The sequence below is a fragment of the Leucoraja erinacea genome, chromosome 15 (assembly GCF_028641065.1).
Source record: "Leucoraja erinacea ecotype New England chromosome 15, Leri_hhj_1, whole genome shotgun sequence".
Taxonomy (NCBI): domain Eukaryota; kingdom Metazoa; phylum Chordata; class Chondrichthyes; order Rajiformes; family Rajidae; genus Leucoraja; species Leucoraja erinaceus.
This window is the reverse complement of record NC_073391.1, coordinates 6,379,765-6,392,591: the sequence shown is the minus strand read 5'-3', so window position 1 is coordinate 6,392,591 and position 12,827 is coordinate 6,379,765. Positions and strand designations below refer to the sequence as shown.

The window sequence follows — 12,827 nt, the reverse complement described above, 5'->3', positions numbered from 1 at the left end:
CTTCGGTTTAAAGCAGCATCTGCAGTTCCGTCCTACATATATACTATGGTTGTTCACTCAATTTAAAAGCATAACCTTCAACTCACTCTTTGTGACGAGTTGAGGTGGAGCTGCATGTTGTTGCAAACTGGCATTTTGTGTTTTTGATTGTCATTGGTGATCATCAGGAGAGGGGGGGGAGTATTGACGTTATGGGGTTGATATGGGTCTATCCCTCCTGAATTTTTTTCTGGGTATAACTAGACAGTTAAAATTAGAATGAGGTGAGTGTTGTCTCACCCAGCTGATCACACAACCTGTTCCCTCAGATTCTGGCAAAACATTGTTGGCAACTTGTTGATTGTAGCCATTGATGAATTTGTTTTAGAAACTATCTTTTAAGCAAAATGATGGCTGCTTTAGTTTAGTTTAGTTTTGAGATACAGCGCAGAAAAAGGCCAATCAGCCCACCGGGTCTGCGCCTTCCAGCGATCCCCAAACATTAACGCTATCCTACACCCACTGGGGACAACTTTTACATTTACCAAGCCAATTAACCTACAAACCTGTATGTCTTTGGAGTGTGGGAGGAAACTGAAGATCTCAGAGAAAACCCATGCAAATTGCTAATGGCCTCAAATTATTATTAAAGGAATGAATATCAAAATTTCAACATCAGCCATGATCATATTGAATGGCGGTGCAGGCTTGAAGGGCCGAATGGCCTACTCCTGCACCTAATTTCTATGTTTCTATGTTTCTAACATACAACCAAAATCTATAAAGCAATTCTTCCTATGCGTTCTGTATTAATCATATATAAAATTGGATCCAACAGCACTCAGTAAAGTATGGATAACTCTGAATGTGATTCTAAATCTTTCTCTGTATTCTTGACATCAAGACTGATCACAGTAGTGACAGACAATCTCTGGAGACTGACCATTGAAGGGATCTCTCATTTTCATACCTTACCCTTGCATGTGTCCCTCATCCGACTCTCAGTCTGAAGGGTCTCGACCTGAAACATCACCCATTCCTTCAATCCAGAGATGCTGCCTGTCCCGCTGATTTATTCCAACATTCCGTGTTTCACTTGCCAAAATACATGTTTCTGCACTCTTTAGTATTCATTTTTTTATCAGCAATTCAACCCAGTGTCACAATTGAAATGATGCTCTTGGTGCTGTATACCTTATTTACATTCTGCAAGTTACTATTTTCTGCTATATAGAAGTAAATTTATAATAGAAGTTACTTTATGCAGTATAGACACAAAAGAAGGGTCTTGACCCGAAACATCACCTATTCCTTATCTCCCGAGATGCTGTCTGAGTTACTCAAGCATTTTGTGCCTATCTTCGGTTTAAACCAGCATCTGCAGTTCCTTCCTACACATAACTTTATACACTGTCCTTTTGGACGAGTTTTCCCTGTGAATCTTCAGCTTCAGGGAACGCAATGATTTGTGAGGCTTGGATGACACTTTTGTCAAGATGCAGCAATCTGGCGCCATCAGTCTAGACACTGTAACCCTGAAATTAATTCAGAATAGCAATTATTTTTGAAACATTTGACATGTAATGGCCAGAATGTGGTAATTAGTACTGTGCGGATCGTATCGCTGCTTGGAAACTGAAATTGATCAAAATCTGGATGGAATGTGTCGCAATTTTTAGTACCAATGATTTCCTTTATATATCTAAATAAACTAAAAAAAATTACTTTTTACTGGACAGTTTATACGTTTGAAAAATTCTACATAATACTCTGGCCAAGAAATACAGTAGTCTGTCTCTGTTTTCCAGAAACAACATCGGGGCACACATCAACGTTTCAGTCAAAGAAGCATTTTAACACAATGCAGTATTAAACCAATTTTATGCCTAATGAACCCTCCTCATCCCATCACATCCATGCCAGCAGATGGTTCCGTAGGCTTCTCACGTTCCAGTTCTCAGTCCATATCATAGATTTTGTCAAAGAGCACAGAAACAGGCCCACGATGTCTACACTATTCCTATTTACATTAGCTGCTTCTTAAATGTTGTAAGTGTATGTGCCTCCACCATTGTCTCAACTACTGCAGTCCCGACTCATACCACCCCGTCTACAAAAATATTCCCCTTCAGATTCCTTCCAATTCCCCTCCCTCATTTTCAAACCTATGCTTTCTCATCTTACCGACACCCACGGAAATTAAAAAAATATATATTTACACTGTCTATCCCCCTTCATAATTGTATATTTACCATGTCACCCTCAGCTTCTATCATTCCAGGAAATCTAAAGCACTTTTTACACTGTCCACCCCCCCTCATAACTGCATACATATATCACGTCACCCTCGGCTTCCATCATTCAAAAAGATTTTTAAAACATTGGGAGTGTTTCTGCTCACAACTGTTTTCACGCGATGCAGGCCTCCGTCGCATTTTAGATGAGAACTATTTCCATTCACTGAACTTTTTACATATCTCTCTTATATATACCCCAAGCTAATGACCACTGAACTGAGAAAAATATCATATTCCTCATCTAATTATCTCACATTTGGCCTCCTTTGTTCCATCCCAAAAGAACCCTAGTCACATGGCCCCACTGCAGATATGTCAGTGACCAGATAGCCAACAGACATTACCCCTATTTGCCTTCTTCGACGATGCCCTTTTCTGCCCCAATGCTACAAATTGCTTTTACGTTCTTAATTAATCTGCGATTTTGTCGAATGACTAATATATTTTATAATTTTGGCTGCACAATATCAAATGAATAAGTCGGAAGGAAAGGCAGATGCTGGCTTAAACCAAAGATAGAGACAAAAAGCTTATGTAACTCAGCGGGTCAGGCAGCATCTCTGGAGAAAAGGAATTGGTGATGTAAATGAACCAGAAACATCACCTATTCCTTTTCTCCAGAGACACTGCCCGACTCGCTGAGTTGCTCCAGCTTGCCGTGTCTTATCAAATGTATCTTTCCTTTTAGTTACTGAACAATTGAGCCAGTCTTTTTTCACCATTGCCGTCTACCTCGATGATGCCCGATATAATTATGTTCCACTAATCCCATTGATCTGTCCACCCCTTTCTCCACTTCCCGGCTTCAATGCCAAACGTGCTTTTAAATTACATCTTAACCTCCCAGAGCTCAACTTGAACCCTCATGAGATCAAGGCCAAATGTCAGGGTTGGGCCTCAATTGAGGTCTGGTGAATAGGGTCACTTGAAACCATCAAGCAATCTATTGAATTAGCAACTCCCCAAGATGAGTTTTCTCCGAGATCATCGTTTTCCAACCACACACCATAGCTGTAGGTATAGATTGGCTTAGTATAGCTTGGTATAGATTGGCTTGGTATAAATGTAAATTGTCCCTAGTGTGTGTAGGAGAGTGTTAACGTGTGTGGATCACTGGTTGGTGCGGTTAAGTTGGCCTAAGGGCCTGTATCCGCGCTGTACCTCTTAAACTAAACAAGAATCTCAGCAAAAAAACGGAGTATTTTCCAAGTGTCAGTTTTATAATCAAAATAGACTGAAAAAAATACAGCATTAAATAGTGCATTAAATAAAAAGTATGAGAGCAAAATTACAACCACATTTTGCTCTCTTGCTAATTGCATTGCACGCCGCCGCTTCCCAAAGACAGGTCCGTCTGTTCTGGATTGTAGAAACCGCGACAGGTCTCAGGAATAGACGTGCAATCCCACTGGAGATGGCTCCAGCATCAGCGGGTAAAGGTAAGGTTGGTACCGCGAGAAGCTCTGCTCCACAGTCGGGCTGTAGCGGTGGATGGGCGGCGGGTAAGCCGGCTGTGGGGGTCGGTGGGGGCCGTTGGTGGTTTGGTGGACGGAGCGGTCGTTCGTGTAGAACCCGGGGAACCCGGCGCATGGAGTGAAGAGCGGCTCCCTCATCGGCAACGAATGGGTCAACAACGCAGGAGCGGCGAACGACACCGAGCACAAATCCTGCAACTGGCGTTTCAACTTCATCCTCCGGTTCTGAAACCACGTCTTCACCTTGGAAGGAAGAGCAAGGGAAATTCTCAGTGAAAATACCATCAAACCAACAAAATGCTTGTAGCAAAACAAAAAGGAACAACTCCAATACAATCCCAGACCAAACAACTCAACATTTTAAATACCAGTAGATCCTTGTTCACTCTGCGAAACTATTCTCCTCCCCATTCCCAACTTTCACTGCCAGAGACCCGAAACGTCACCCATGTTATTCTCTCCAGAGACGATGCCCGTCCCGCTGAGTTAGTCCAGCTTTTTGTGTCTATATTTTTGCCCCCATTTGTGTAGATTGTTACGGAACGCGAATAATAAAAAATGGTCTTTATTATAAAAATGTTATTTCAGATCTCCACATCTTAAAGTTTCATGGTATTGCGAGCAGTGACGAAAAATCATTTTCCTTGGGGATATCAAAGTGTACAACGTTTCCCCCTTCTGTCGTGGGGTAGACTGACTCTCTTCCCTTGCAGATGTGGAAATCTGAAATAATAATTTGAAATCTGAAATGATAATTTAATGTCGTGTTTGTGCAATATTACGTATGTGCTGTGCAAATATCTGCTAACTTAAATATTAATATTACAATGCACGAGACATGTGTAGGAAAGAACTGCAGATGCTGGTTTAAATCGAAGATGGACACAAAAAGCTGGAGTAACTCAGCGGGACAGGCAGCATCTCTGGAGAGAAGGAATGGGTGACGTTTCGGATCGAGACCCTTCTTCAGGCTAGTTAGGGATACGGGAAACGAGAGATATAGGCGATGATGTACACTTCCATGCCTTGTGACATGAAACATGTTCACGATGTTGGGGGAGTCCAGAATCAGGGGCCACAGTTTTAAGAATAAGGAGTAAGCCATTTAGAACGGAGACGATGAAATACTTTTTTCCTCACAGAGAGTGTTGAGGAGTCTGTGGAATTCTCTGCCTCAGTGGGCGGTGGAGGCAGGTTCTCTGGATGCTTTCAAGAGAGCGATAGATATAGCGGAGTCAGGGGATATGGGGAGAAGGCAGGATCGGGGTACTGATTGGGGATGATCAGCCGTGATCACATTGAATGGTGGTGCTGGCTCGAAGGGCCGAATGGCCTACTCCTGCACCTATTGTCTATTGTAACTAACTATCTTTTGACCAATTTCCCTCCGGCATAAATAAAGTTGCATCAGAAGCAGGTAGATGATTAGTGAGGGTTACACAAAAAGAGCTGGAGAAACTCAGCGGGTGCAGCAGCATCTATGGAGCGAAGGAAATAGGTGATTAGTGAGCATCCCCACTGGCAAAAAGAGGTGGCGTGGTTCGCAGGACACTCACCTGGGTCTCGGACAGGTGGAGAAGGGCGGCCAGCTTGCTCCTCTCGGACGCCCCCAGGTAGGTTTGCCGCTTGAACTTCTTCTCCAGTTTGTGGATCTGTTGGGCTGTGAACGCGGTCCGCACCCGGCGAGGGGCGTCGCACTCGCACTCCGAGTCCACGCTTCTCCCTCGCCCGCCCCTGGCCGAACCCTCCGAGCGACCGGACTCGCTCTCCGAGCCCCAGCTATCCTCCTGTATGCTCACTGAGCGGCGGGGACAAACAGTGAGTGAGTCAGTGAGTGAGTGACCACGTTGAAACGCACACAACAACAACACAGCAGACTGGAACAGTGTAATCAGACACGTTACTTACAGTCACTGGCTGTTGTGTCCACTGCTTGCTCTGGGTCACGATCACACGATCCAGGCAGTTGTAATCTTTTTATTTCGGGCGTGGAGTCTCCAGTAGTAGATGGTGGTGCCGGTTGGCAGGTGTTTGTTGAGTTTTCAGCGTGAGAGCTCAGGGAAAGGGGAGCATTGGGATTGCAATCGCCCACTGTAGACCCTTCCTCTGGTTTCTTCTCAATCCGCCCGTCGCGACTGCTTTGGGCGAGCCAGTCTATTGAAAAAATTCCTTTCACCATCTCCCTGCCCGATCCCAGGTCCGTCTGGCTGCCGCGATGCCGCCACCTTCATTTATGTGGCCTTGCCTTGTCGCCAATTTCCATGTGTGAAGACACTTCAAAGCGAAGATAACGGGCGGACAATGCTGAACAATTGGCTCTAATTTAGGAAATCATTAATGTGCTTGAGTATCCGGTAAATCCGTGTGGGCTGGCTCCACCAAGTCTGCGTCCCTTCTCTCTGGCCCTTTTGAATGGGACATTAAAATGACACATCTGAGGAACCCTTGCTGTTTAGCAAATAGGCATGATAAATAATCAAAGCAACATATATATATATACACACACTAGGCAAGCGCCGTTTTCTGTTAGAATCGCTCTCGGCAATTTGCAAAGCGCTTCCGACCAGTTACGTGGATGTATTAATGAGCCAGTGAAACGAAACTGCCAACGATGAAGTGTGAATTACACGCTGATACCACTCGCAATAGTAAACAGTCGTAAACAAGCAGTCGAAACTGGAGGCAATAGTTCTCCGCTTTAGTCTCCATTATATGTGCTTATTCAACTTAATGTGCATCTCTGTTTATAAAATCAAGGACCATTTACGATGCAAAGGGAGGCCATTCGGTCCATTCGTGTCCTTGCCGGCTGCAAACTGGTTACACTGCAGCCTTTCAAGTACATATTCAGATAATGTTTCAAATCCATCAGGACTTCAAAGTCCACCACCCTTTAAGGTAGCGACTTGCAGACCCCTACCACCTCTGGGTGGAAACACATCTTCCTCGCCCCTCTAATCCTAACCCAATTTCATATTGACACACACATTAGAAGCAGGGTTGGGCCTTTGGGTTCCTCTAGCTAATAGAAGGAACATGGATCTCTACCTGGCCCTCAACACCAGCAAAACCAAGGAATTGATTGTGGACTTTGGAAGGGGTAGGATGGGGACCCACAGTCAAAGAGTCGATGGTGGAAGGGGTCAAGAGCTTCAAATTCCTGGGCGTGCACATCTCTGAAGATCTCTCCTGGTCCGAGAACACTGATGCAATTATAAAGAAAGCACATCAGTGCCTCAACTTCTTGAGAAGATTACGGAGAATTGGTATGTCAAGGAGGACTCTCTCTAACTTCTACAGGTGCACAGTAGAGCATGCTGACCGGTTGCATCGTGGCTTGGTTCAGCAATTTGAGCGTCCAGGAGCGGAAAAGACTACAAAAATTTGTAAACACTGCCCAGTCTATCATCGGCTCTGACCTCCCTACCATCGAGGGGATCTATCGCAGTCGCTGCCTCAAAAAGATCCACACCATCCTGGCCACATACTCATCTCCCCGCTACCTTCAGGTAGAAGGTACAGGAGCTTGAAGACTGCAACTTCCAGGTTCAGAAATAGTTACTTCCCCAAAGCCATCAGCCTATTAAACTCAACTCAAACAAAACTCTGTACATTAATAGACCATTATCTGTTTATTTGCACTTTACCTGTTTATTTATTCATGTGTGTATATATTTATATAATGGTATATGGTCACACCGATCTGTTCTGTATTCATGCCTACTATATTCTGTTGTGCTGAAACAAAGCAAGAATTTAATTGTCCTATCTGGGACACATGACAATAAACTCTCTTGAATCTTGAACCCGAAACACCGTGCATTCCTTCTCTCCAGAGATGCTGCCTGAGTTACTCCAGCAATTTGTGTCTATCTTTGGTGCAAAGCAACATCTGCAGTTCCTAGAATTGCACACAATCCTCCAGACACTTGGTCCAATTAGCTACTCCCCCGAGATCCCATGCTATCTCATATTCAAGACTAGCCTACCATGTTGGATAGACACAAAAAGCTGGAGTGCCACAGCGGGTCAGACAGCACCTCTGGGGAAAATGAATAGGTGATGTTTCAGGTCAAGACCCTTCTGCAGACTGAGAGACAGAACTCCTGACCCTCCTCAGTCTGAAGCAGGGTCTTGACCCAAAACACCACCTATTCCTTTTCTACAGAGATGCTGCCTGACCCGCTGACTTACTTTAGCATATTGTGCCTATCTTCGGTGTAAACTAGCATCTGCAGTTCCTTCCTACATATTCTTCCAGCTAATGCTGATATTCAATGAGACCATGACTGATCTTATTGTGACCTCCACTTGATTTTCCTACCAATTACTGTACAAACATGCCCACTGGCTCATACAAACACAAAATGCTGGAGTAACTCAGCGGGAGAGGCAGCATCTCTGGAGAGAAGAAATGGGTGACATTTTGGGTCGAGACCCAACATCAGACAGACTTCAGGTATTTGATGTGAATCATTGATCATTGACATGTGTTTCTTCAGATAGCAAACCTGCTCTGTAACCATCAGTTGCAGCATTACATTTGTACTAGACGGAAAATCATATTTTCTTTTAATGGGTAATATGATATGTGAAACCATAGATACAACCAACATTTTTAATCCCAGATGCGAGTATTCAAAATAAAGCAAGGTATCGCTGAATACAGTAGTGTTAACTGATTCAATTTAGCTAAGGCGTGCAAATGGAACATTTCATTTGGATGGAAGATAGACACAAAAAGCTGGAGTAACTCAGCGTGTCAGACAGCATCTCTGGAGAAAATAAATAGGTGATGTTTCGGGTCGAGACCCTTCTTCAGACCCTTTCTCCAGAGATGCCGTCTGCGATTTTTATCCGTGTAAAAAAAAATTGCCCCGCACATCTCATTTAAATTTCCCCCACTAACATTAAAGATATGTCCTCTAGTATTTGATATTTCCATCCGGAGGAAAGGCTCCGATTGCTTATGCCACTCATCATTTTCTATACTTCTATTGGGTCTCTTCTCAGCTTCCGAAGCTCCAGAGAAAACACTGTCCAACCTCTCCTAACAGCTAATACCCTCAAACCCAGGCAACATTCTGGTAAAACTCATCTGCACCCTCTCCAAAGCCTCCAGATATTTCATGTAATGGGGTGACCAAAATTGCACACAACACTCCACTCTCTGGGTCTAATTAGCCAGCTCTCCCTGGACACCATGCTATCTAATATTCTAGCCCATTATGTGGGTTAGACACAAAAAGCTGGAATTTCTCAGCGGGTCAGACAGCATCTCTGGAGAAAAGGAATAGGTGATGTATCAGGTCGAGACCCTTCTTCAGACTGAGAGTCTGAACTCCTGACTATCAGTCTGAAGAAGGGTCTTGACCCAAAACATCACCTATTCCTTTTCTCCAGAGATGCTACCTGACCCGCTGAGTTGCTCCAGCATATAGTGTCTATCTTCAGTTTAAACCAGCATCTGTAATTCCTTCCTACCACATGGGATCTTGTTAAAAGTTTTGCCAGTCCATATGCACTTTGTCTGCCACATTACCCTCAGCAAACTTATTGATTACCCCTGCAAAAAACTCTTAATAGCTTTGTGGAGCACGATTTCCCATACAAAGCAATGTTGACTATCCTTTGGTTCATGACCCGAAATGTCACCTTTCCATTTTCTCCAGAGATGCTACCTGACCCGCTGAGTTACTCCAGCACTTTCATCCCTAACCAGACCTTGTATGTTCAACTGTTGCTAAATCTTAAGTATCAGAATCCCCTCTCGTGACCTACCTACCAGCGATATCAGACGCACTAGCCTGTAGTTCCCTGACATTTCCTTGCTGTCCTTAAGTGGCAGTACAACAGCTCACCCTACAGTCTAGTGGAACATCAACATTGGCTTAAGACAATACAAATATTAATTCAAGGGCTCCATAATTTCTTCCCTAGTTTCCCATAAGATCTGAAGATACACTCCGTCAGGCCCTGGGGGTGTATCCACTTTAACGTGCATTACTCCTCTTTGGTCAATTGTAAATGGTCCAAGACATCCAAGATTCAAGATTCAAGAGTCATCACAGGTCATTTGCCTCGATTCCTTAGTGTCCCTGATATTCTCCACGGCAAAAACTGATGAGAAATGTTCCTTTAAAATCACACCCATCTCCTGTGGCTCCACAGATAGATGGCCATGCTGATCATTGAGGGGTCTATCCTCTGCCTATTGACCCTTTTTAATATATATTTCACATCTCTTGGAATTTTCCTTTACCTTGCATATCATATCCATCCCACACCCTCTTTTTGTCCTCCTTCTTAAGTGTAATCCCACACTTCTTATACTCATTGAGGGATTCACATGATCCAAACCTAATATACGCCTCTTTTTTCCTGACCAGAGGCTCAGCATTTCCCGTCGACTAGGATTCCCTAAGTTTGCCAGACTTGCCCTTCCTCTGAACAAGAACATGCCATCCCTGAGCTATTACACTTTTAAAGGTATCCCACTTGCCAGATGTCCCTTTTCCTGCAAACAATCTCACCCAATTGACCTCTGTATATTCCTCTCACTAACAAATTCAAATTTGGCCTTGTCCCTATTTAGAACCTTTATTTGTTGTCCTGTCCTATCTTTCTCCATTTAAACATTAATAGAATTATGGTGTAGGAAGGAACAGCAGATGCTGGTTTAAACTGACGATAGACATAAAAAGCTGGTGTAACTCAACAGGTCAGACAGCATCTCTGGAGAAAAGGAATAGGTAGTGTTTCGGGTTGAGACCCTTCTTCAGAATTATGGTCACTGGTCAGATGGTACTCCCCCACTGCCAATCACTTGCAGTCCCCTAAAAGGTGCATCTTCCCTAAGAGGTGGGCCAGTGTTGCATCCTCCCAATTTTTTCTGGAGAACATTTAACAAATTCTACTCTGTCCAAGCATTTGGACCGTGTGGTCCTAGTTAGTATTAGGGAATTTAAAATCGCTCACTAACACTACCCTAGTATATTTGGAACTATCTGTGAACTCCCTGCATATCCACTCCTTCACTCCCATTGACTATTGGGTAGCCTGTAATATGGTCCCATCAAAATGTTAATCTCCTTTTGTATCTAAGTTCTGCCCATATCGCCTCACTGGATGATCCCCCAAGAATGCCCTCTCTAGTCAAGTCAAGTCAAGTCAAGTCAAGTATATTTGTCACATACACATACGAGATGTGCAGTGAAATGAAAGTGGCAATGCTCGCGGACTTTTGTGCAAAAGACAAACAACAAAACAACCAAACAAATTATAAACACAATCATAACACACATATTCTTTTACATAATAAATAATGGAAGGAAGAACGTTCAGTAGAGTTAGTCCCTGGTGAGATAGGCGTTTACAGTCCGAATTGCCTCTGGGAAGAAACTGTTGTTATGTCTTCCCTCATCAAAAAGACAATTCCCCCTATCTTACCTAAAACTATATCACACCTGTAGCATTGATCTGCCAGTCCATTCCTTCTCTCAACCACGTTTAGACTATAATATCCCAGTTTCCCAAGTGAATCCGCGCCTTACATATTAAGCCTCTTGTAGTCACATAAATGTTTAAACCGCTGTTTCTTCTTCTCTCTTTTCCATGCTTCTGGCTTTCCTGTCTACTAATCTTGCTCTCTCTCCCACCTATTGCCATCCTACTTTAAACCCTCTTGAGTGGCATTAGCAAATCTCTCACCTAGGATATTGGTCCCCACCAGTTCAAGTGCAAGCCATCCACCTTGTACAGGTCAGGTCACCTCAAACCTAGAAGAGATCCCAATGATCCAAGAACCTGAATCCCCGCCCTCGACAACAACGTCATGCTTTAATCTGGCCTATCATATTTCTGCCTTGACCACTTCTACCACTTGACACTCGAGAGTAATACTGAGATTACTACCCACAAGATCCAGATTACAATCTATTTTATTTCACTTTCTGATAATAATAAATTGGACGGAGAATCTTGGTATGTTTTGAAAGTAGATAGATACTTGATACCAGATCAAAAGTGCTTAATTGTCATATGCACCAAAAACATAACAATGAGATTCATACTTGTAGGAGCCTAACAGTCTTGTAAACACAATACTCATAGATGACACAATAACCCCCAAAAATTAAGAAATTAAAAAAAAACAGTTATTTCAGAAAGTCCAAGGCCCTTAGTGCAATCAAGACAGTTCATAGTTCATGGTTTAGTTAGTGTTTATAGTGTTCAAGAGCCTGATGGTTGTTGGGAAGAAACTGTTCTTGAACTTGGATGTCACAGCTTTCAGATTCCTATACCTTCTTCCCAATGGCAGCATTGAAATGAAAGCTTGGCCAGGGTGGTGTGGATCCTTGATGATATAGGTTGCCCATTTGAGGCAGCACCTCCTATAGATCCTCTCGATTGTGGGGAGGTCAGTGATTGTCACCACTTTTTGCCACGTTCTTCATTCCTGGATGTCCAAGTTGCTGAACCAGGCCATGATGCAACAAGTCAATATGCTCCCTATCATATACCTGTAAACGTTCAAGAGAGTATCCTTTGACATATCAAATCTCCTCAGTCTTTTATGAAAGTAGAAGAGAGATGGGCTTTCTTTATGATTGCATCGATGTTCTGGGCCCAGGACAGATCTTCAGAGACATCCTCGGTGATCCTCTTCTAAAGTCAACAATTAACTCCTTGGTTTTACTGACATTGAGAGCATTATTATCCACAATTCATCGAACAATGGAGGTATGTCGGCGATTTTAAAGATGGAGTTGAAACTGTGTTTGACTCCACAGCCATGAGTACAGAGTGAGTAGAGCAGATGACTGAGCACATGGCCCTGACATGCTGTGTGCTAATAGATATCCAGGAGGAAGCATTATTGCCTATTAGTCCTGATTCTGGTCAGTTGAGGATCCAGTTGCAGAGGGGTGAGCAAAGACCCGGTTCCTTAACCTTGACGGTACACAAAAGTGCTGGAGAAACTCAGCGGGTGCAGCAGCATCTATAGAGTGAAGGAAATAGGCAACGTTTCAGGCCGAAACCCTTCTCCAGTCTGAAGAAGGATTTCGGCCTGAAA

The 12,827-nt window shown here is 43.5% G+C and overlaps 1 protein-coding gene across 1 annotated transcript; it reads right to left on the bottom strand.

Annotated features, from left to right (window-relative positions):
- Positions 1 to 3,497: 3,497 nt before the first annotated feature.
- Positions 3,498 to 6,391, bottom strand: LOC129704381 (homeobox protein vent1-like). The gene is made up of 3 exons (XM_055647466.1): positions 5,660 to 6,391; positions 5,308 to 5,549; positions 3,498 to 3,994 (listed from the first exon to the last, which is right to left on the bottom strand). Exons 1-3 carry the CDS (start codon positions 5,928 to 5,930, stop codon positions 3,662 to 3,664), a joined length of 846 nt encoding a protein of 281 aa, XP_055503441.1. The 5' UTR covers positions 5,931 to 6,391; the 3' UTR covers positions 3,498 to 3,661.
- Positions 6,392 to 12,827: the final 6,436 nt, after the last annotated feature.

Coding starts and splice junctions, on each gene's coding strand:
- LOC129704381 (XM_055647466.1), bottom strand. CDS start 5,930: ATGGTGAAAGGAATTTTTTCAATAGACTGGCTCGCCCAAAGCAGTCGC. Junction 5,550..5,659: donor GGACACAACAGCCAGTGACT/GTAAGTAACGTG, acceptor CCCGCCGCTCAG/TGAGCATACAGGAGGATAGC. Junction 3,995..5,307: donor TCCACCTGTCCGAGACCCAG/GTGAGTGTCCTG, acceptor CTTCCTTCCAAG/GTGAAGACGTGGTTTCAGAA.